Here is a 21,985-nt window from a genome sequence, read left to right as displayed (position 1 = left end):
TATCAGATTCTCAGTTGTCATATTGATAAATTACTAAACCTAAACACTAAGTATTTCGAAAACATTATTTTTTCAATATAAAACACTAATGTTACCTAATTACAGTTCATCCTACACAATGTAGGATACTTAAAGTCAATGACATAGAATTTAGTACTTTTACTACTTTAGTGTTTCATTCTTAATTGGTTTTCGATTGATTGAAAAAGTGACCGTTTACTAAAAATGTAGGTGGTAAAAACGATGGACTAGAATTTTATATCATGAAAGGTACAAGGTATTTTATGTCACGAAAAATACAATACATGATAGGACCGGATATGAAGAATATATCAAGGAGTTAAATACAACGTCTAATAAGGTTATCAACTACAACGACTAATGACATTATAAATAAACAGTATGCTAGTCAGACTAATACATAAGGTGATGCTGATGGTTCAAGTGTGGGAGAGCCATGCTTCGGCACGAATGGGCCGACTAGAGTGATACCACCGCCTCATAGACCGACGTGAAACAATGCTTACGCTGTGTTTCATTGTGTGAGTGAGGTTACCGGAGGCCCAATTACTTTCCCAATCTTCCCAATCCTCGATTCCCCAACAATCCTTAAATTCCGAAAGACCGGCAACGCACTGTGTTTTAAGTGTCCATGAGCGGCGGCGATTGCTTACCATCAGGTGATTCGTGTGCTCGTTTACCGGCTTATTCAAAAAAAAAAATAAGGAAAAGGGAACACAAACAAAATAATTCAGTGTAAAACAATTCCCAAAACGGAGAATCAGCCATGTCACTTCAAAACAAATACCTTCACACTTTTTCCTACTTCATAAAGTTCCCAAATCGAGTATCAACCTCCAAAGTCGTGTATAAGTCTCCGGCCGACTTGAAGTTAAAACTCCTTGTATCAAGACGGCCTAACACAAAACCGACGAAACTTCGCCCATCTTCCTCGACTTTAATACGAGTTTCGTATTTCGGACGTTATCGTTATAAAATCGAAGACGTGTCTTACTTTCCTTATTGTACTTTTATAAAGTCAACACTATAACATATTGTATGAGAACATTCATCTTATATGTTTTAAACCGCCCTTTATCATCGCTTTAATCCCTCTAAAATCACAATTTACTGCAAAAATAGCGAATGTTTCACAAAAAAATCCATCAGCAAATTTTAATTAACAAGAACGAAACTGTTCAATTAAACTCGTTTGAACAGTAACAGCCAATCAACAAAGTTCGGGCAACACTAATTATGTTACATTTAATGACAACAATAAAAGTACAAATAGTCGTCAGGCCATTCATATAAAAATTGACTAAACACGGCACGTGGTTCCCGCTCTTGGAGGGAAATAGCTGTGAGGATACAAAACATTTGATATCGTCCCTCCCCTCACCCTCGGAGCCTTTAACGGCGAGTTCAGTTCAGTCGAACGGGACGCTCCGACAAGAGTGGCCGCCTCGTCCGAGAACAGAGACGTCACGAACTTTCTGTTACGTCACACGTACAGCTCGAGGGTGAAATTCTGATCGTAGATAATAGTGTCCCTCTGAGGGAGGTTTATAAATTGGTTCTGTGGGATGGTGATTTGATAAAAGTGCGATGGTGCGTTGTCGAGGTGTTAAGCGAGTGACCATCATGCATGCCTGCACTACCTTGCTGTGGTTGGTCACCTGTTTCAACGGTAAGTTTCGTACTCAGGGTCAAACTGTACAAAAAGGGGTTGCGGGGTAATTCGATGCGGTTCGTTGGTTTCAACCGTTACAAAGTTTTAACCGTATTATTTTATTTTATAAAGTTTTTGCTGTTCAAATAATGCGTTCACTTAAAATGTGTGCGTCTCAAATTTTAATTTACTTTTTAAAATTTTATCGGGTGAGAGAATTTAAACCGGGTGGCAGTTAATTCGATAAAATGGTGCGCCTTCTGAATATTCGTTGGACCGTACGTGTTTTCAGAGTTATGCGAATTCGATGGTCGTCCAAAGCATGGTAAATTAAATTTTGTTGCCTGTTACATGAGAGGTTTGTTTCATCTGTTATTGGAAAGTTATTTATCAGGAATTTAATTTTGATCTGTCTTTTATGAATCGTTTATTGGCAATTTGTTTCATCGAAATTAAAATCGTATCTCTTTATATTTTAAGATAATATATTACGATTTTTTTAATAGGGACATTGATAGTCTTAGTTATGGTTGGCAAAGTACTTCGAATAGAAACGTTAACCAGTTTCTTACTTTTTGTAGACTGTGCGGTTCGGTTATGTTTATAAATAAAACATAGACCGAAAAATGAAATTAAACATAATAAACATTAATTACTTAGTTCCTAAAATCTGTAAGTTAAAGTTAAGTTTAAATTTCATGAGGCTGATTTTTATTGCCTCGTTCAGTTCAGTTTTGTAAGAAGTCATTTAAAAGTCATCAGGCTCAAATGATTCTTCTTTTTTTCTGCAAATAATGAGGGAATTCTGAACTTTTACGATAGCATTTGGCAGGTTAAGAAGTTAAGATTATTTTATTAGACTTATTTTTATATTGGTAAGAGCGTGCCAAAAATATGACTACCTTTTTATGTAGAGACGTATTTTTTTTGTTATGTTTACGATGAGACTAGTCTCATAACTAGTTATTTCGAAGTGAAAAATGTCATTTCAAAAATTGAAATGTTGGTTTTTCTGTTTATACCTTTATTTATTATTTTATACATTACTTGTAGTAATTTAAATACCGGTAAACTATGGCAACTTTACCGGGCCCTTGGCAACTTTACCATACTATAGGTATTCGGTATAAACTCATTTATCTAAAAATCTACCCACTAGAATTCTGTTTTGTAATAGAAGTATTTTTTAGACATTAAAAGGAAATATTTACTATATTTTGCGTAGACGTAAGACTGCTATTATGCCAGTAATGGCCGTCACAATGTATGCGTGAAAATGAGCTAAAAGTTAGTTGTTCCTAAATTGTGCTTACAGAGCCTTAACTATTTGTCACAGGTGAGTGAAATTTTGATCTTGTATGTATATTATAGTTGGGATTACTACTGTAATGTCAGCAATTGCTTTTTCTTTTATTTATTGATAAATAATCGCTTCGGTAATGTTGACACAGGTTAGGTAAAGTTGCCACGGCCTGCTTTGTGGCAACTTTACCTACAGTTAGGGTTGGCAATAAATGTTTTTTTCTTTTTTGTGTGTATGTAACCATTTTCGAATACCTAAATTTCACAGCATAATAGTGAATATCCTGGATGATAAGATATAATGTATTTAATAATACCTCTTGTTTTACAGCCAAAATGGCTCCCATGAAACAAAACCGCAGAAAACTCGGAGCTAGACACTATAAAAATTATACGGAAGTGATGTTATAATTAGCTATGGAGATAGTGAAGTCATAAAATTAAAAAGTCAAGGATTAAACATTATTTTGTAGCCTTTTTTACAATTTTAAACATAAATACTTAAAATTTTAGAACTTAATTTAGTTTAAAAGGGAATAACATTTATGTTAGAAATTTGTGCGTTTTTTTACTTTAGGTTTAAGGTTTATTAATTTTTTTTTAAATATACATGTCATAAAAAAGTTCCTCCTTTTTTGACAACCCCGAGCGTAACAAATTATTTGTATGTAAATTACGATGAAACCCGTGGCAACTTTCCCTAATGTCTGTGTAGCCGTTATCTTTATAGATTTCCTCATATTGTTTGCATTATAATACGAAGAGATCCTAGATGAAGCCCTCTGTACCTCAACAACTCTTTAATATGCAATACACGATGAATACGGCGCGTAGGTAAAGTTGCCAAAAATTTGGTATCTTTACCCATGTTGTTTTTTCTTTACTACGGCTAAAATAAGTGTTTGTATATAATGACGATTACGGTAAAGTGAGCCAGATAGACTACAATTCTAAATATATAGTTTTGGTTTCTATGCGTCTTATGGTTAAAAATATATTTCGTGTTTTGTTCTAAAATATGGTAAAGTTGCCATGTTTTACGGTACTATTTTACTACTTCTTCAAAAGTAATTAGCAACTCCATTGAAATCACTGGACTCAAACAAAAATGGATGCCGTATAATATTGGCATTCGATATTAAAATTTAAATTAAGAATATAATTAAACGTCATTCATACATACAATTAAAAACAAATTGGTAGCTATTTTAATTCTGTGGAACATAGCAATTACAAAAGCCTGTAGACAGGATATTCAGTACATAAATTAAAAAATAGTAATTACTCTCTCCAATACACCACGGAAATAATTATAAAATATCGCGTCAACATAATGAAAAATGTGAAATTTTGTAAAGGCGAAATACTAGGTATTCTGTGATGAATTGATATTAAAACGTAGCCCGAACTATAGGCAATATTAAAATAAAATTGTTAGCACGATATTGCTTTTCGTTTTCACTTTAAATATTCATGTTTTTAGAGAAGTAAACATTGATGATATTGAAATTGAGCTCTCGAAAACTCTAAAGAGCCTCGACCATTACCTTTTCTTTTCATTATTCGCTTTGAAATTAGTTGCCAACTTTTTTCCTGCGAAATTGATACGATCTCCGGCGAATAGAAACCGATCTCGAATTAATTTCTGTAAATGCTAAATACGGTCAATATGGTTTCCGAGTTTTTATAGAGCGTGTCATAAATATATGAACGTTACATTCATGGTCTTATACTATATCACATTTTGTTTAATTTTAGTGTAAGTGTAAGTAAGCTGACCCCCTATTATATTACATGGGACTGATAACAAAATGGTGAAAAGTGGTTATACATTGTACAGTGGCAATACGTGCAGTGCATTTCTGTCTACCCCTTCAGGGCTAAAAGCGTGATAATACAAATTTGCCTTAAAGATTAGAGCAAAAACTTCCCGTTTATGATTACTCCCGCGATAAGACATTTAGTAGGTGAGGCCTACTAGCTACACCTGTGAGCCGTGTAGCTGTGTATGTAGGTTAGAGGTTGTCGTTAAAATGTTTTATGTATAATTTACTTTATGATAAAACTAGCTTCTTCCAGCGACTTTGTCCGCGATCCCGTGTGATAAAAAGTATCCTATCACCCAAGTCAGCTCATAGTCTGTTGTATACCAAGTTTCATCAAAATCACTTTAGTAGTTTCAGCGTGATTGAAGGACAAACATCTAAACATCCAAACAAACAAACCTTCACATTTATAATATTAGTGTGATATCTTAGTATTTTAAAACTTGGACTAAGTTAATTTGAAGTGTAGAAGGACTTCAATGATAGTAAAATTATTTCATATTTATGACACAACCCCTATACGAGTACTCATGTCTATAAAAGAGAAGCCTTTTAATGGTTTACTAAGAAGTTTATTGAGGTTGTTAGAACTAATTATTTTGTGAACGAATGTATTATTATTTCTATTTTATAAATATGAAGTATAATTACTTCTCAGTAATTTTAATTAGGTACTTATAGGAAGTGTTTATATTTTGATTATAAAAAAAATAACGGTGTTATTTTTTTGTGTTTCTTGTATACATTACTTATTTAACAATTATTTTAGATCGGACCAATTTATTTCATAGACTTTTTTGTATTTTAATGAAACATTGACTTTTTCCTCGAGTAACCTACATCTGTAACAATTAATACCTTGATTGTTGAACTGAATATCAACTGGCAATTAATACCACAAGCCGCATTTACCCACCCCATCTCGTATTAAAATTAAACTATCAACCATAATTCACTATTGTTCCACAGGACCCCTCTAACTACCGATTCCATTGTTCTAGAATTATGATTCATATCATAAATCCTTACTGCAACATAAACAACGGAGAAATACGTTCACCAACTATCAAATACAAAAGGTATAATAAATCCTTAAATTTTAACTCCAACGTTTGAATATGTGATTTATATGTAGAAGCATAGTGGCCAGCAGGTTAACCTACTCCTTCCTATCAAACTAGATTTTCAACTGTATTGTTTGGATATAAAATCGAAAATGCAATGAAAAATAAATACAGATTGGGGTAGGTTGTCCTGCAGCAGACGTTCTTTGGTCGGTCTTTGGCCCAAACAAACAAAATGTATCGTGCAACATTGCATTTGCAAGTGCATTATGCCATCGACCAACTCAACAGCAATTCCATTCTCACCATATAGATGGTTGGCAGGCCACAACCTTGTGCTATTCACGTAACTTTCTGCCTCACACAGCTAAACTGTGGAATGAGCTATCGTCGGTGATATTTCCGAACCGATACGACCTTCAACCTTCAAGGAAAGAGCGTACTCCTTTTTTAAAGGCCGGCAATGCACTTGTGACTCTTTTGGTGTTGCGGTTTGGTCCATGGGCGGCGCTGATCGCTTACCGGTGATCCGTCTGAGCCAATAAAGATCCGAAGACCACAAATTAAGATTGCTTTGTTGGCTTTCTGTCTAGTTGATATCTTGACTTTATGCTACTAGTAACGCCAAGTTTCAATATTGTACCTTTTTTGAGGGGAAATAATTCATCCAATGACTCCTCCCGCTTTGGGCAACACGAGCGGGAGTTCAGAGTCTTACTGACTAAAAACCACACTGTTCCTACTCTTACTTTTCGAGCCAGAACCTCGGTAAAACCATGAGGTAGTGCGTAGCTCTCAATATTGTACCTATTTGTCGAATTTGCTTACTGGAAACAAAATAACTTTATTTAAAGCAAACACCACCGTGCAAAATATATGACAACTTCAAGAAATTGATTTCCTATTTACTTATTATTATTATTTATTTATTATATGTCTGTTCTGTACATAATCTCGGGACCACAGGGTCCCGGACCTTTGGAAGGCGTACGAGGGGCCGAAGCCAACTCGCAGAGGCCCGTTGAACAATTTTGATCTAAATGTAATGGGACATCAGCCGGCGATTATCCCTGTATGCACTATGGAAGTACACCAAAGGACAATCCCCGGTTGATGCAGGACTATTGCGAGATATGGTAAAAAGGAAATGATAGGGATATGGGTGTGGGTGGCTGTGGAATAGTTAACCGGTTAAATATGGGGACTATGGCCCCTGCCCCTGACCAATATTGAAAAATACGGATAAACAGGCAGGGGTTATTATTTATTTATTATATTATTATTATTTATTTATTATATTTTTTTATTATTTCCTATTTATTTATTTATTTCCTATTTCTTATTTACATTGTAAATACCCTAGGAAGATTCAAAGACCACATATTAAGTCAGCTTCATTGACTTTACGTCAAATTGATGAGTCCCCTTTATACTGAGTTCCCATCAAGTCCGTAGCTGATATTTGATCTTCTTATTTTTTTATATCAGTAAGTAGTTTGACAGTAGATCGTGTGATAATAGGATTATTGGTTAAGTTGTAACTTGATAGCTTTTGGTTTTTTAAATTACTTCCGATTTCATGTTCCCTGTGTCTGATTTTTTATCATTAAAATCTCACTATTTTTTTGTTTTGTTTTAATTAGTATAAGTACACTTGCCTCAAACATATCACGGTATTTTGTTCTTCGGAGTCATAAAAGTATTTTTGTTATAAAACCTTTGTATAATATAAGTCTATATTTATAATTTTAAATACTGTTTGCCGCACTCCGAGTAGTTTAATGATTACTTAAACTATTCCTTAAGTAACCATTAAATGTATCTGAGTATAACATCGATTTATTAAGAAGAACCTCTATCTTTAAAAAACAATAATATCACGGTAGAAGCTAATAGTTTATGGATATTTAAAAAAAGTTATATAACAGACAAATAAAATAAACAAAAAGTTGAAATAAAACATATCAAAATCTAAATGAAGTCGCAAAAATAAAGTCATATTTACCGTTTTCCATAAATAGCCGCTGTCTACGACACGCTAAGTATTTTTCATTTCAACTGCCAAGTATTAAAGGTGCCTATTTTCAAGTGACGTAAATTACTCAACATCATTTTCGGTGAAACAGATTGGATGAATTTAATTTAGAGATTTTAGAGAGCGTTTTATCAAACTGGTAGCGTTCCAGATTAAGATAAATCAAATGACGTCTCGTTACTCTAAATTGATTTAGTATCTATCCTACAAGAAAATTAGATGAAAAATCTGATTTGATGCGATGAAATGTAAAGAAATATGTATTTAGATTAGTATATTGGATAATCAAACTTTCTAGATTATTTGATAACTAAGTTTAAAACCTAAAAAAGCCGCCTTCAAAACCTTCTTCAGAAAACCTCCTTTTTTCGAGTTTAGTCGAAACTAGGATAGTAATTTGAGGATTAATACTAATTCAGAAGTTCTTGTATTGCAGTACTTTAAAGCGGATTTTATGATAATGATAAAATATAAATAATAGATTTATGAAAATGTAACCAATTTCTTTTCCAATGGAAAATGAGATAATTATAAGGATTTTCTTATTATAATATCCTACTAGAGAATCACACTCTATTAGAGAATTAAAAACGAGTTGCTATGATAAGGATTCAATTATAAATACATTTGTACGAACTCCTTCTAAGATTACTCAACTCTATGATTTGCTTCAAAGATGTAGATCAATCAACTTTATAATGTCCTACAAAGAGACACTGAGAATCATTTCAAAATACAAACGAAGTAGCAAATTGAACAAAATTGAAACTTACTCGATTCATTTAAAGACGAATGTTGTACAATGTCAGAAGTCATTGAAACAAATTCACGAAAATCTCGTACCTATAATTTTCGTCTCGTCTTTTACTTATCCGATCTCGTAAATCACTTGAGTAGGGGTTGTAAAAAAAAGGAATCTACACTTAATTCCTTCAGTAGGTATCTCACTACTTCACCGAGATTTACGGCTAATAAAATAACTTTGCTGCTTCTTGATATAACTTTTTATTATATTAATGTTTGAAGTTTTATTTGCTATCGGTACTTACTTTTTATTTTTGCCCCATAATGACTCTTCTGTTTGTTTTACTTGGTTCAGGTAATGTTGGATTATTGAGAAAGTGTCTTCTTACATAATACGTAACAAATACTTACCTGGCGGTGGCTGAGTGCCGCGCAACATGTCGCGGGTTCGATTCCCGCACGGAGAAATTCTCTGTGTGGTCCACAAATTGTGGTCCGGGTCTGGGTGTGATGTATTTATGTGTAATTGTATGTTGCTAAACGCACCCACGACACAGGAAAAAATCCTAGGGTGGAATAAAGTTTATAAAAAAGCAACCAAAAAATATACAGAGTACGGAATATTATGCACAACTCAATACCATTTAGTAATACTTAAATTTTCTTTTTTGAAATAAAAGTAGCTTGTTATAGGATCGATTCATTATTTGCATATTAATTATTTATTAATTTTCTTTAAATGAAATATGTATACGTATAATGCATATTTCATTTAAAGAAAATTAATAAAACTTAATAATAGTCTACTGACACGACTATAATTGAAATCCTAAGTAAAAATATGATAGCTTAAAATTACAAGAAATATAATATTATTATATATTTCATTTAAATATTCCATTTCATTTTGCATAATATGTCTACGTTTAACGCAATTCAATAAAACTGTTATTTTAACTGACAGTCTTTTTCGTCACATATTTTTTTCATTCAATTAAATATAAATTATCGTCATTTTGCGGGTTTTATTCAGTTTCTTTTTTTTCATAAAACGTGATATAAAAATCCTGGCGACTATAAATTTAAAAAAAAAAAAACAATTGTTTTAAATATTGCAGCTTTTATGAATGATAGTAATTTTTATTTGTTGTAGTTAAATTAATGGTCAGCCTTTTAGCTTAATCAACTTTTCATGAGGATTTGACTTGTTCTAATTTTACGCTTTTTATGCCCGAACAGAGTAACTAAGGTATACAATGTAACCAGTATGTAACATATACTGGTACATAATATTACTATGAATCCCGTGTCATAGACAGTGAACCTATTACAGAACTTATTACAACTAGTAAACTTGAAGGACAGAGCCAGTAGACATTATAATGTACATATATATACGGTATGATGTATCACTTCATACATTCTCAAAAAATCATAAACATTGTCCATATATAACACGAACGAACCTCATTTATCGACTATCGTATTCCGATATATCGTTTCGTCTCGCATCATTCGGAAAATTTGACCGAAAATCGTAATTCAACCCTAAAAAATGACAATACCCGACGAAAATTCGTAACATGAATAATCGAAAATCCTATAAAATTGGAAGGTTAAGTATCTATCAGTTGGTAGGTATAGAGCGGCATTTTGTGAATAAAATATTAGTCGGCCAGGGTTCTAAACGAGCGTCGTCCAAATCGGGTCCCATCGATCAAAGAAATCACATCTCATCTATAATGTACCGCAGAGTACCGCGTAACAGTTAAATCATTGTGGAAACACACTGCTCGAATAGGGTTGCGAATTGTGAAAGCATTGCATGTTGTTTTAGTGTCTGATAGAAACCTATTGCATAAGGATTAAAAAATATTATAATTCCTTAAGCAAAATATAAGCAAATTCAATTGCAAAAAAAGGCATTTACGTCAAAAAGCATTTATTTCAAAGTAAAACCAACTAAAACATTTATTTAAACCATAAATGGTAATTTTTTAGGTAAAACGTTATTTTGGCTATAGATTATAGTGAAACAGTTAATAGCGAACGTTTGAGGAAATCATTTGAAATATACATACAAAGACACGATCAAATTAATATACCTACATTCAATTATACATAGATAACACGTTACCTGTTATATAACACGCATGAGTAATTAATGCTATAACGAAATCATCTTACATACGGCTACAGGAACATCTCAAACCAAATCCCTATAAGTGTAAACAAAAAACGCGTCCGTTCCTATCCACGCTCTCCGTATGTTTCCACTTTTTCTGACGCTCCAGTATTTTGGGTAAATGACACTTTGTTTATAGTAATAAATTCAATACCCACTATATATTATATTTTTATGTGTTGTTCGCACGCAAACCTCGTAGCATACATAACAACTTTATAATCAGTGTAATGGTCGCGTTAAATATGTCCCAAATTAACATTGCCACGTAATTTGCATTTATGAAAAGTGGTTTTTGATTAAGTGTATTCTTTAGTAGCTGTTGTGTAGGATTTGTGGTTGTAAGTTGGACTGTACAACGTGAAGTTTTTGTTTTTTATATTATAAATTTGAAATTGCCAATCCACCTTGAGTAAGCGTGGTGACTGATGCTCAAACCTTCTCCGAGTGAGAAGAGGCCTTTGGTCAGCAGTGGCCAGTTATAGGCTGTTGATGTGATGTGACATAAAAACAAGCCTTTTTATACAAAAGGTATAGGCAGAAGTGCGCATATTACATGTGACACCCATTTTTCGCTACAGTCCTACGTATAGGGGCTGATTCTATTGAAAAAGAAATATTATAAATTCTTTACATTATTCTGTGGAATGTACATCACGACCATATCGGTAGGTAATTACAAATTCAGGATTATGAAAATATTAATTTGAAGCGGTCTTTGTGAGATAAACTCTGTAATCCATTTTAATTATGATTTATCACACACAGACGTGCTTTTACTGAGAGTTGAGAATATTTTGTTCATCGTAAATAACATTACATAGCAGAAAATCTTTTTTTTTCTTAGGTTGTTGATATCTCTATCTTTATAATATAGAGATGTTTATACACCGAATTGTGTAATAACACCTCCATCCTTATATAGAGATATTAATACACAATTCAATGTGTTATTTGGTCTAGTCTAAAAAGAGGATCAAAGGAGAAGATTTTAACTTGCCAAAATCTAGCAAAAGGGTTAAGCGGCCTATTTTACTAGGCTTTTTCTTCGGGGTCCAAAAAAATAACTATCGGCTTTGTTAAGAAATGAGAGTAGGTCATTTAATAGAATAGGGAAGATGACTAATTTTTATTTCAATAGCCGTCTTGTAAATGGTTTTAAAACATTAAACACGTATTATATATTTTCTTTGCTTAAAAAATACTTTCGAAGATATATAAAATTTGAAATACCACGTGATTTCACTTCTAGGTCCGTACGTAGTACGTAGTTTTCTACGTAGAAAGGACGTATTTGCTCCCATTCCTAAACTTTGATTCGTTCTATCTAAGTATTGTTATTTTATATCTCAAAATAATAAAAAAAATGCGGGTCGTGTGACGGACTAAATAGATTTTTAATTTTCATACTCCGTCAATTTCCCTATTGTGCTAATAGGCAACAGACGTAACCTAAATCACGATGGCATTAGAAAACACAACAGGCAAAAATTGTAAGCACTATAACCTTAACTTAACACAAATAATACCTTACATCCAATTTCAGTACCTACAATATAAAACTTTTTAAATTCACACCCAAAGAATGACTCACCTAGAAACATTATTTTATCCTAAACTAAAAGCTAGAGTAAAAACTTCTAGGTACAAATTGAGATATACAATACCAGTTTATCGTGGTCTCGCTTTGTAGGACCCTTCTATACTTTCGAAGGTCAGCTTATACTGGTTATGTGTAGTTTGATGTGGAGCCCTGTGTACCTCTGCAGAACTTTTCTACTTCACCACATACAATTATTTGTAACAGTAGCGGCGTCATGACGTGGCACTAACTGCTAACAGATGACCTCTCTTTTCAGGTCAGACCCCCAAATTGTATGTTTATATTCTAAGATTTTTGGAATTGATTGTAAGGGTTGTTATTGGGAACTTGAAAGGTTCTTATGTAACTTAAACACATGTTTACTCATTGAACTTAAGCAGAGGTGCACATGTTGGATATAGGGAACAAATATACATATGGGCGCTAGTTATCCAGCAACTTTTCGAAATAACTGTTTAGAAGAAATAAGAAAGTAGTCGATATACAATAAAATCAGGCCTATCATGTTTTTTTGTGTACTAACGTCAAACGAACCGGCTTTAACTTTAGGTATTATTTTATATGTTTTCTTATTTGTCACATTCTTACTTAGTTAGGTAATGATTGATAAATTTTAAAATAATATCTCAGTTGTTTTTTTGCACCAGTAAACTGCTGTTTTTGATTTTATCACAACCCACAAAATGTACTTTCCAAGAAATGCTTTTTTTAGGAAATATGGTTTAGCTATACAGGATTTCATTCACCGTGGGTGCGTTTAAAAACAATTTCACTAACACATTACGCCCAAATCCAGAAATAAATTTAGAGGCCTTATAATTTCAAATTACCAGTCTGTTTTAAGGAAAAACCTTCGAAGTACTCAATAATAAATTTCACATAAAATAAAATAACAGTAATCGGCACCTCTGCTAATGAATAGTGTTGCGACAAATTGATAGGTTACGAGGGTGACTGACACACAAACACTTGGTTATTCAAAGGTTTTATGACGATATAAAAACTTTTTTCTTTCGTTTATTGTTTTGATGTTTTATAAAGGTACTTAATAGTTAAGCCTGATGGTAGGGTAAAATGACACATTCGTTTGTCAAGAAGAGAAGTAGGTAGTAATGTAATTGTAATCAGTATTCTTTTAGAAGTGTACTAGTGAGTAACCGTAAAATTCGAAGCAAGTTGCGTTCCATTGTCTCTGCCTAACCCCATGGAAAACAGGTGTGAGGTTATGTACGCACGTATTGGTGATTAATTCATAAGTACGAGTACCTATCAGAAAGTAAATAAAATTATTTTGACGAGTACATTATGTCAGAATTTGTAAGTTGTACCTACTACTAAATTAGATTTAAATTTCAGCCATGTTCGTTCCACTGCAGGGGAAAAGCCTATCTACCCCCCTTTCACTCCTCTAAAACTACTGAAAATTACGAAATTATAAAACTTCATACTATTTTTTCGACAATATCAAGTTGTACTTTAGTTCTTAGATCCATTAAGCTAGTACTAACTCAAACTTTACCGTTAATAATAACGCAAAAAACTTAATTCACGTAGGTATTTTCATTTTCAACAAGAACATATTTCATTTTTAAGTGAAAACCATTTTCAAGTCCATAAAACATAAAAAGAGGTTTTATTTTTTAAGATTAATTAACGAGCACCACGTAAAGGTACTCTATCAAAACATGGGACATTATCATGATCTCTTAAAAAAAGTTTTAAGGATTAGTTTAAATATTAAAATGATGAACGGCATTAAAAAAGCAGACGTGGTGTAGAGATTTAATCCCGAAATTTATGCGAAAAAAATTCATAACATACATAAAAACAGTATCAATCTAACATTCATTTTATCTATAAGTCCGTTTAATCCATCAGTTTAATTGAAAACACCATTTACCCAGTCTAGACCGAAACCAATTACAAAAAATAAACTCGAACTTGTTAAATATGTTTTTCTTTAATTCACAAAATTGGCTGCTTCAATTTCTAGGTACAAAAAGTAGGTATTATAAAGATAGCAACCGTTTTCCAAGGTCAATAGCCCTGTCGTCCCTTCTCAATTGACCCTGAATACCACGCGAGCTATCTAAAGGAGGGCCATAAAAAAGAAAGTTACACAGAAGATTTATTAAAAAAGATACTCATGAAGTTTTACTACTAGAAATAAAATAAGAGGTATAGATATTCGATACGAATCATTTTCGTTAAAAACATAACCCCATTTTTATGCTAGAAATAGCGCTCGTGTGTTACGTTTCTGAAATATTACTGTAGGTATAAGTTAAAGAAGTTTCATAACGCTTGATGTAGAAGTAATATTTGGTTAAGAAATATTTCTTTTGGTAGTATGTAATGTTTGATTAATTACTTTATGTATTATCAGAATTGAATAGTAAGATATCTTCAAAGGTCTAAGTCCAGAAAACCGTTTGTTTGTTGTTGATTGTTGATGCTATTTGCATCACAAAAATAACGTGTTTTTTTATATTCTCAATCAAAGTTTAGGGACTACGGACTACGTAACTGGTTTTATCGGGGCTCCGGCTCGAAAGGCAGAAGTAGGAATGAGGTGGTTTTTAGTCAGTAATAGTCACCTCGTCCAAGGCGGTAGAATTCATTGGATGATTGTCCCCCTTAATAAAAAGGACTTTACAAGAATTAGTATGGGAATATTATTAAGACATATGTATATTTTATTACGTCATGAACCTTCTGAACCTTCTTTGTTGAATTAGAACTCGATTGTTATGTATCATTGTATAGTGAACAGAATACTAGGTGGAACGATTTGTACAAATGGTATTGGTTTCTTCGATGTAAAGAATGTTTAAGCTTTTAACTTAAAATGTTGCTTGTAAGGGAAAGGTTCATTTGTTAGATAGAAATTCCGATGAAGTATCTTTTCAATGGCGTAGTTTGATAGATACGTAGTTGATTGAACTTTCTTTACGAGTTTTAGAGTATAGTTAGATAGATACACATACATCTACCTAGTTTAGGTATGTTTTTATTTGATTTTGGTTAACATCATATCACATCAACAGCCTATAAGTAGCCACTGACCAAAAGCCTCTTTTCCAACGGTTGAAAATTTGAGTTTATAATTTTATTTATAACTAGCGGACCCGACAGACGTTGTCCTGTCTACACGTCTTTAATTTGAAAATTTGTCGGATCCAATGTAAAACATTCCAAAATCAACAACTACTAATAAATTAAAAATTAATTAAAAAAACATTGTCCAGCGGACAAAATTGTGAATCTAAACCATTCTCAGATCCCCTTGAACACACACAAAAAATTCATCAAAATCGGTCCAGTCGTTTAAGAGAAGTTCAGTGACATACACACTTACAGAAGAATTATATATATAATGTGATAGGGTTGGGACTTCTAACCCGTTAAGGCTGAGTACTACATCTAATTTTATTGACAAAAAAAATAATATGGGGGGTTGAACCCCTAATTGAAAATATTGAAAAATAGTGATTTTTTCGGTAAGAATAATTCACAAATGATTTTTTTTCTCACCAAAACATTATCAAACATATGAAAAAAGTAATGAATTAGTTAGCCAAGGTTATTAGCTACCGTTTGTCGTCTTTTTTTTGTTTCTACGACGCATACAACCTTTGATATCAAAAAAAGTAAAAAAAATATTAAAATGGCCATAATTTTTAGGGGGAGAGGATTCGACCCCTTCGACCCCTGACTTTTGTCGATAAAATTAGATGTAGTATTCAGCCTTAACGGGTTAGAAGTCTCACCCCTATCACATTGTATAAAGATTAGAAATTGTAAGCCCAAGTTTACTCACGAGTTTTTTATTCACTGTTTGTCAGTGGTGTTTAAAATCCTAGAAAATAAATATAAATTGGAAAAAGTCACATTGGTATACTGTTGGTAGGTTTCGAACCGCACCTTCATGCATGAGAAGTGATGGTCTCAAACCTCCGGACCATCTCGACATTCTGTTATTCACGACAAATGTTTTTATTTGATTTTGGTCAAACAAGATGCTTTAGTCACAAGGCCAATAAACACTAAAACCGGAGTTCAATGCACTTTAATTTACTTCACTAGTTAAATAAATACTTCAAAGTACTATTTAGGTGTTAAATGAAAAAATACTTTAGTGTGAACACCTGACCTGACCTGAACTTAAGTTCTGAGTATTATTTCCAAATTGAGCTTATGTTGGTTCATCGATTCGAAAATTCTCAGTAGGAACCATTATAGAATTGGGATTCGTGCCCTGTGTGTGGCAATAATTTTGCCCCAATTGCTTGTACGAAGGTAGTAACGTGACCAATGTAGAGTACGGTTGCTATTAGGTATTTACAGTTAGATAAGCAAAAAAATATGGTTTGTCAAAATTCATAGCAATATCACGCATTTCAGATCAAATGCTAGGTTCATCACAATGTTTACTGACATTTATACGCTTAAACAAAGTCGGATTTTTTATCCAAAGATATCGTGGAAATCTTACGGCAAAAACTTGATGGTGCTTACAAAGTCGTGCGCAAAAGCTAGTTTACAGTAAACAGTGGGTGTACCTAGTACCTACCTAAATGAGTCCTTCCACCTTTATCAAGAATTTTAAGAAATTATCAGGGTTAGGTATATAGTTAAACGCCTAGTTAGTCTTATAATCACCCATCTAAGTACAATATTGACCTTCTTTTAAATATCATATCTCTTTCTCTTCTTTTAAACTTTGAAACTTTAACAAACAAATTCAACACTCAAAAAAATCTGTGTCAGGTTTGAAAAAGCCTCATATTTTAGGGTAGCAGTCATTAATGTCAGATCCAAGATGGCTGACTCATAAAATATGTTATTATAATGCCGTATAGGACCCACTTATGCCAAGTACGGTCACTTTACATATCGTCGGCTATTTTAAGTTTAGTTCAACCAAATGAGACGGTTATGTCGATCGTATTTTGTAGTAGTTAACGAGGCTGTTATTAAAGCTTTTTCTTTTGGAAATTATTTTGTTAGTTTTTACGAACAGAGTCTTTGCCAAGTAATGCGTGGAAATGGAATGATAATGAAAAGAGTGCTTTTCCACCAGAGATGTGCTGTGTCACGTTGCTGTGGATGCATTGGGGTCTTACCAGTCATATTCATTGATACACATACTGCAACTCAGCTAAGCTATGTTTTTATGTGAAAAGATGCGTGATATGGATGCGTGCTATGACTGTGTGCTATGGATTGCTTCCCTACAATCGATACATCGCATACTCAAATTGCGCGTATTCCTCGCACAGCTACATAGTGTAGTATCAGTGGAAAATGCCACATAGTTTCGCAGCTATTACATTTTCGTAGCATACCTACCTACATAGCACATCTCTAGTGGAAAAACACTCTAATGATGATGATGGTGAAATATTAAACGTCCTTTCATAAATCGTTGATTACAAAAATGCAATCTTATCAATATTTTAATAAACTAATACCGTTAATATTAGCGAATCTTTCCGAAGTCACTTACTATCTATAGAACTAAAGTGAATCTAACAGTTCTAAGAGTTGTTCTATTCTATAATACATATAATCATAATTTTATTATACGGAATCAACTCATTGACCTTGTGCCACGAGAAACTTAAAACAAGCCTATTGCCCTTCCAACATGGAGTTTCTTTATGAAGCACACTAATTAATCATCTCATTACCATGACATTAAGCTTTCTCACGACTCAATTAATCATTTTCGCATTAAGACACTGCGGTATTTACGTAACTTTGACATCGTATGGAGAGGGCGATGCACGAATAACTCCGATCCGTTTACGAATAACTGCAGATGCATACTTCATCCAGATTTCTAGAATAATCCAACTGTCGCATTTGATATAGCGCATACTGCTGTGACACGCGAATTTTTATTCTTACCTAACTTCTGTGAGGGATATCAGTTTTTGAATAATAGAATGTGATGGTATATTGATTGTTTTTGGGTGTGTGAGAACTTATTATTTAGAAAAGATAAGTATTCTATTAATACATTTAGTTTTTAGGCGACATGTTGTAGTCCCATTTTACCTTATAGGGAATAGCTCATTTTTATACATATAAATCTTAGGTTCTATTTAAAGTGCAGTATTTTTTTAATAAGTGTATGAAGTCTAGAATCATACTAAATCCATGCTAATTGATAGGTACGATTTTTTGCCAAGTTACTTGTAACTGAGCCTGTGTTGAGGGAAAATATTGGAAATATTTTGGAAACAACCCAGTACTCTATGGCAGTTCTAAATTCTCAACACAACACAAGCTTTCATGGCAGCAATATGACAAAATCACGCGAAATATCCACTGCAGCACAAACGCTCAAAGGGTTATGCACCGTTTACAGGCCAACACGGGTAGTTTCCATGTAAATTGGTGTGCTAGCAAAACCGCTGTGTATGCACCATCTGCGTATCATCTTGTGCAAGTAATAAAACCCGATTCATTGCAAGAAAATACTGCCGTCTGTTATACGAGGTTATTGGCATTGGGAGCAAAAGAACTAAGATTAACAGCTGATGTCTGATATGATTTAATGTAACCTAGAAAATGGTAGGAGTTATAATGGCTTCTAGTTCTAACTAGCGTGGGTATAGGTTGGCCAAAAATATTAATTAGGCTTTCAAATGTGACCTAAAAGTGGTAACTTAGTTTTAATGACAATACATCAGTTGTGACCCACATCGTGCAGTGTTGAAAAAAGGAAATAAAGACTGTGGGCAGGTTTGTCTAATCTTGACATTAAAAGAATTTATGACAAAATGACTGTTTTTGGTTGGTTATTGGTTATTAGTTCCACAGTTTTAGTACCTTTATGAAAAATGCTTAAGAGGTCAAGTACTAACAGACTACTATATTTTTTCATCTTGTCCGGCTCATTCAAATAAATTTAGACCAAAATTGTACTAAGCGTGGGTGACGTCCTTTAAATTAATCAAAATTTTAAGTAGATTGTAGGACATAGGTCAGAAACAAAGGGATCTTTTTGGAAGTTTGCCTGTTGACTATAGCCCCAGGCATACTTCGGGTATTCAAATAAGTACGTTAGGTCATAAGTATAAACTATTTTTGGGACAAGCCCGCCACCACCTCCCATCCCGCTGCAACTCCTGTAAGCCAGGATCTATAGTAGATACAACCATGAAAACACCGGAACATTCAGTGTTCCGGCGCGTCTCAGGGAACTGAATGACTTTCTTTAATCCCGCAACGAAACAAATCAGAAGATGTTATTAGAGGAGAAGAAAAAGAAGAAGAAAACTATAAATTTGTACAATATTATTGAATGCATTGTAAGCTATGCGATCTAGGTCACACAAAAACTATCCTTTCACCATACTTTCGTTACGTAACCTCGCAGATAACAAAACATAAAAAGGGGTTACTATATCTGTCCGAAAAAAATCGCCAGAGATAACGTGACCGCCGTTTTTAATGTCGTACCGGACACTGGCATCCGGCATGTTGTGCCGGCGTTAACGCCTCGATGGACCCGGGTCCGACTCTGTTCCGGCTGTTGCCCGGTAAAAGTTTTATGTGCTCGCTTTGTTTCCTTTTTTTTTTCATTTTATTTCGCGCCGAAAGTACTTTTTTACTATCGAATGGTTGGCTTGTGTGATCGGATGCTCTGGCTCTTGTAGTGTTGCGGGATGTTTTTTGGATGACGTCGAACTGAGCTCACATAAATTAAGTGCTGTAAATGTATTTATCTAGAAAAGTTTAGAACAAAACGTAAGTTGCAATCCGACTTTGTTAGCAAAACAAACGAAATCAAATGTGGCACTAATTCTTGTCTAATTCTTATTTGCAAAGTATATTATACTTGGATATAATCTACTAGCACATAGCAATATGAATTTGTAATGAATTTTAAAACTATAAACTGCGACCTCATACTCGACAGTAATTGCGGCCACTCAGCTAACGAGGCAGTCCATTAAATAAATATAATCTATTTAGTTTAAATATATTTTATATCACAAACAGTTAAAACAATTTACTCACAAATGTCTTATATAAACGTTGTTTACTTCTTTAGGCAAACAACCCTTCGACGTTTATAGGAGCTATAAATACCACAATTCTAATTCTCAATTAATCTATAAACACCATTTATCATTCGAGACCTAACAAACCATTTAAGACAAATTACAAGCACGCGTCTATTTGACAAGCGACTTGATAACGAAAAAGTACTATGAAAAATACACATCGGTGAACAATAAAGTGTACACACGTATTCCCTGCCATTAGGGGTGCTAATCACCCAAACATGGGCCAACACGTCACACAGTGATAAATTACACAAAATGTAACTGGTGTTTATCGATTATCGATTACAAAGTGACACGATTATTGCGACTCGCGTGTTGTCTGTTTTTAAATATTTGACAATGTACAAGCTACGATCATTTATCTTAATTTTTTCTTCAAAACTATTTTCTTGAAGTATCGAGTCTAAAATGCTTCCTGTATTTACCTTATTCTCTAACGAGTGTTATTCGATTATTAATCGATTACAATATGACATGTTCGGAAATACTCAAGTGTATCAATTGTTGCTAAAGGTCAATACGAGTACAGGTCTAATTTTAGAATACTTCCTACATTCCAAACTTTGGTAAGTCCCAAAATTTGTGCTCCAAATTGATATTAATAATTCCTCCAAACATTTCTCTCGAGCGGAAATCGAAACCTTGACCGACCGCAGACGAACGTGTAGGCATAGCATCACTTACTCCGGGTACACAGTTCAGATATTAAATTGGTACAAATAGTGACAAATTGTCAAGCCAAAATGACACCTCTTACACTGTTAAACAAGTGTGGGAGTGTAAACATCCTTTCTTAGAGAAGTTGTGTGGTTTTCCACGCTAATAAAGACGATTATAGCGTCAAAGCGTGTACGCCCACTGGTAGTTAATCGAGTAAGTGTTATTTCCTCACTATGGGGTTGTTGGCTCAAGTACTTGACAACAACGTCACGCCTTTTATCCCCGAAGGGGTAGGCAGAGGTGCACATTACGGCACGTAATGCCGCTATACAATGTACACCCACTTTTCACCATTTGTGTTATAAGTCCCATGTAATAGGGGTGAGCCTATTGTCAAGACTGTGCTAATATGAAATCTATTCTTATGGAATAAAACTGAACCATAAATAGATGTTTTTTGGGGCATTTCAATGTAAAACTGCCAGTCTAAATTGAAAGATTATAGTACTATCTTGTCCTTGAGGAAGATTATGTATAGAGTTTCAACACAACGCGAGATTCCAGTACGACTTTTTACTAAAGGAAAATGTGCTGTGTGTGAGCACGTACGGTTACCAATCCCTTTGTTGTCATATCAACATCGAAAACGTTCGGAAAACTTCAGGATCAAGAAATTCTTATTACTTTTCCCCAAAGTTACATTTATAGCAGCAATTAAAAATCTAATTTCCATTTGATAAGTTGTAAACAGAATTTGTGAGATTAATTTTTAATAACTCTTGTTTGAGTACAACATTTAAGTAGGTTAAC

General features: G+C 33.6%; 1 protein-coding gene across 1 annotated transcript in view; it reads left to right on the top strand.

Annotated features, from left to right (window-relative positions):
• The first annotated feature begins 1,419 nt into the window (after positions 1-1,419).
• The window catches only part of LOC118263735 (uncharacterized), a 65,763-nt gene continuing 45,197 nt past the window's right edge, over positions 1,420-21,985 (top strand). The window contains exon 1 of the mRNA XM_035575894.2: positions 1,420-1,690. Coding sequence (XP_035431787.1) covers positions 1,609-1,690 — 82 coding nt within the window. The 5' untranslated portion in view covers positions 1,420-1,608. The remainder of the gene's footprint in view (positions 1,691-21,985) is intronic.

This window comes from Spodoptera frugiperda, chromosome 27, assembly GCF_023101765.2.
Source record: "Spodoptera frugiperda isolate SF20-4 chromosome 27, AGI-APGP_CSIRO_Sfru_2.0, whole genome shotgun sequence".
Lineage (NCBI taxonomy): Eukaryota > Metazoa > Arthropoda > Insecta > Lepidoptera > Noctuidae > Spodoptera > Spodoptera frugiperda.
Note: the sequence above shows the minus strand (reverse complement) of the source record. Positions and strands in the feature narration are given on the sequence as shown.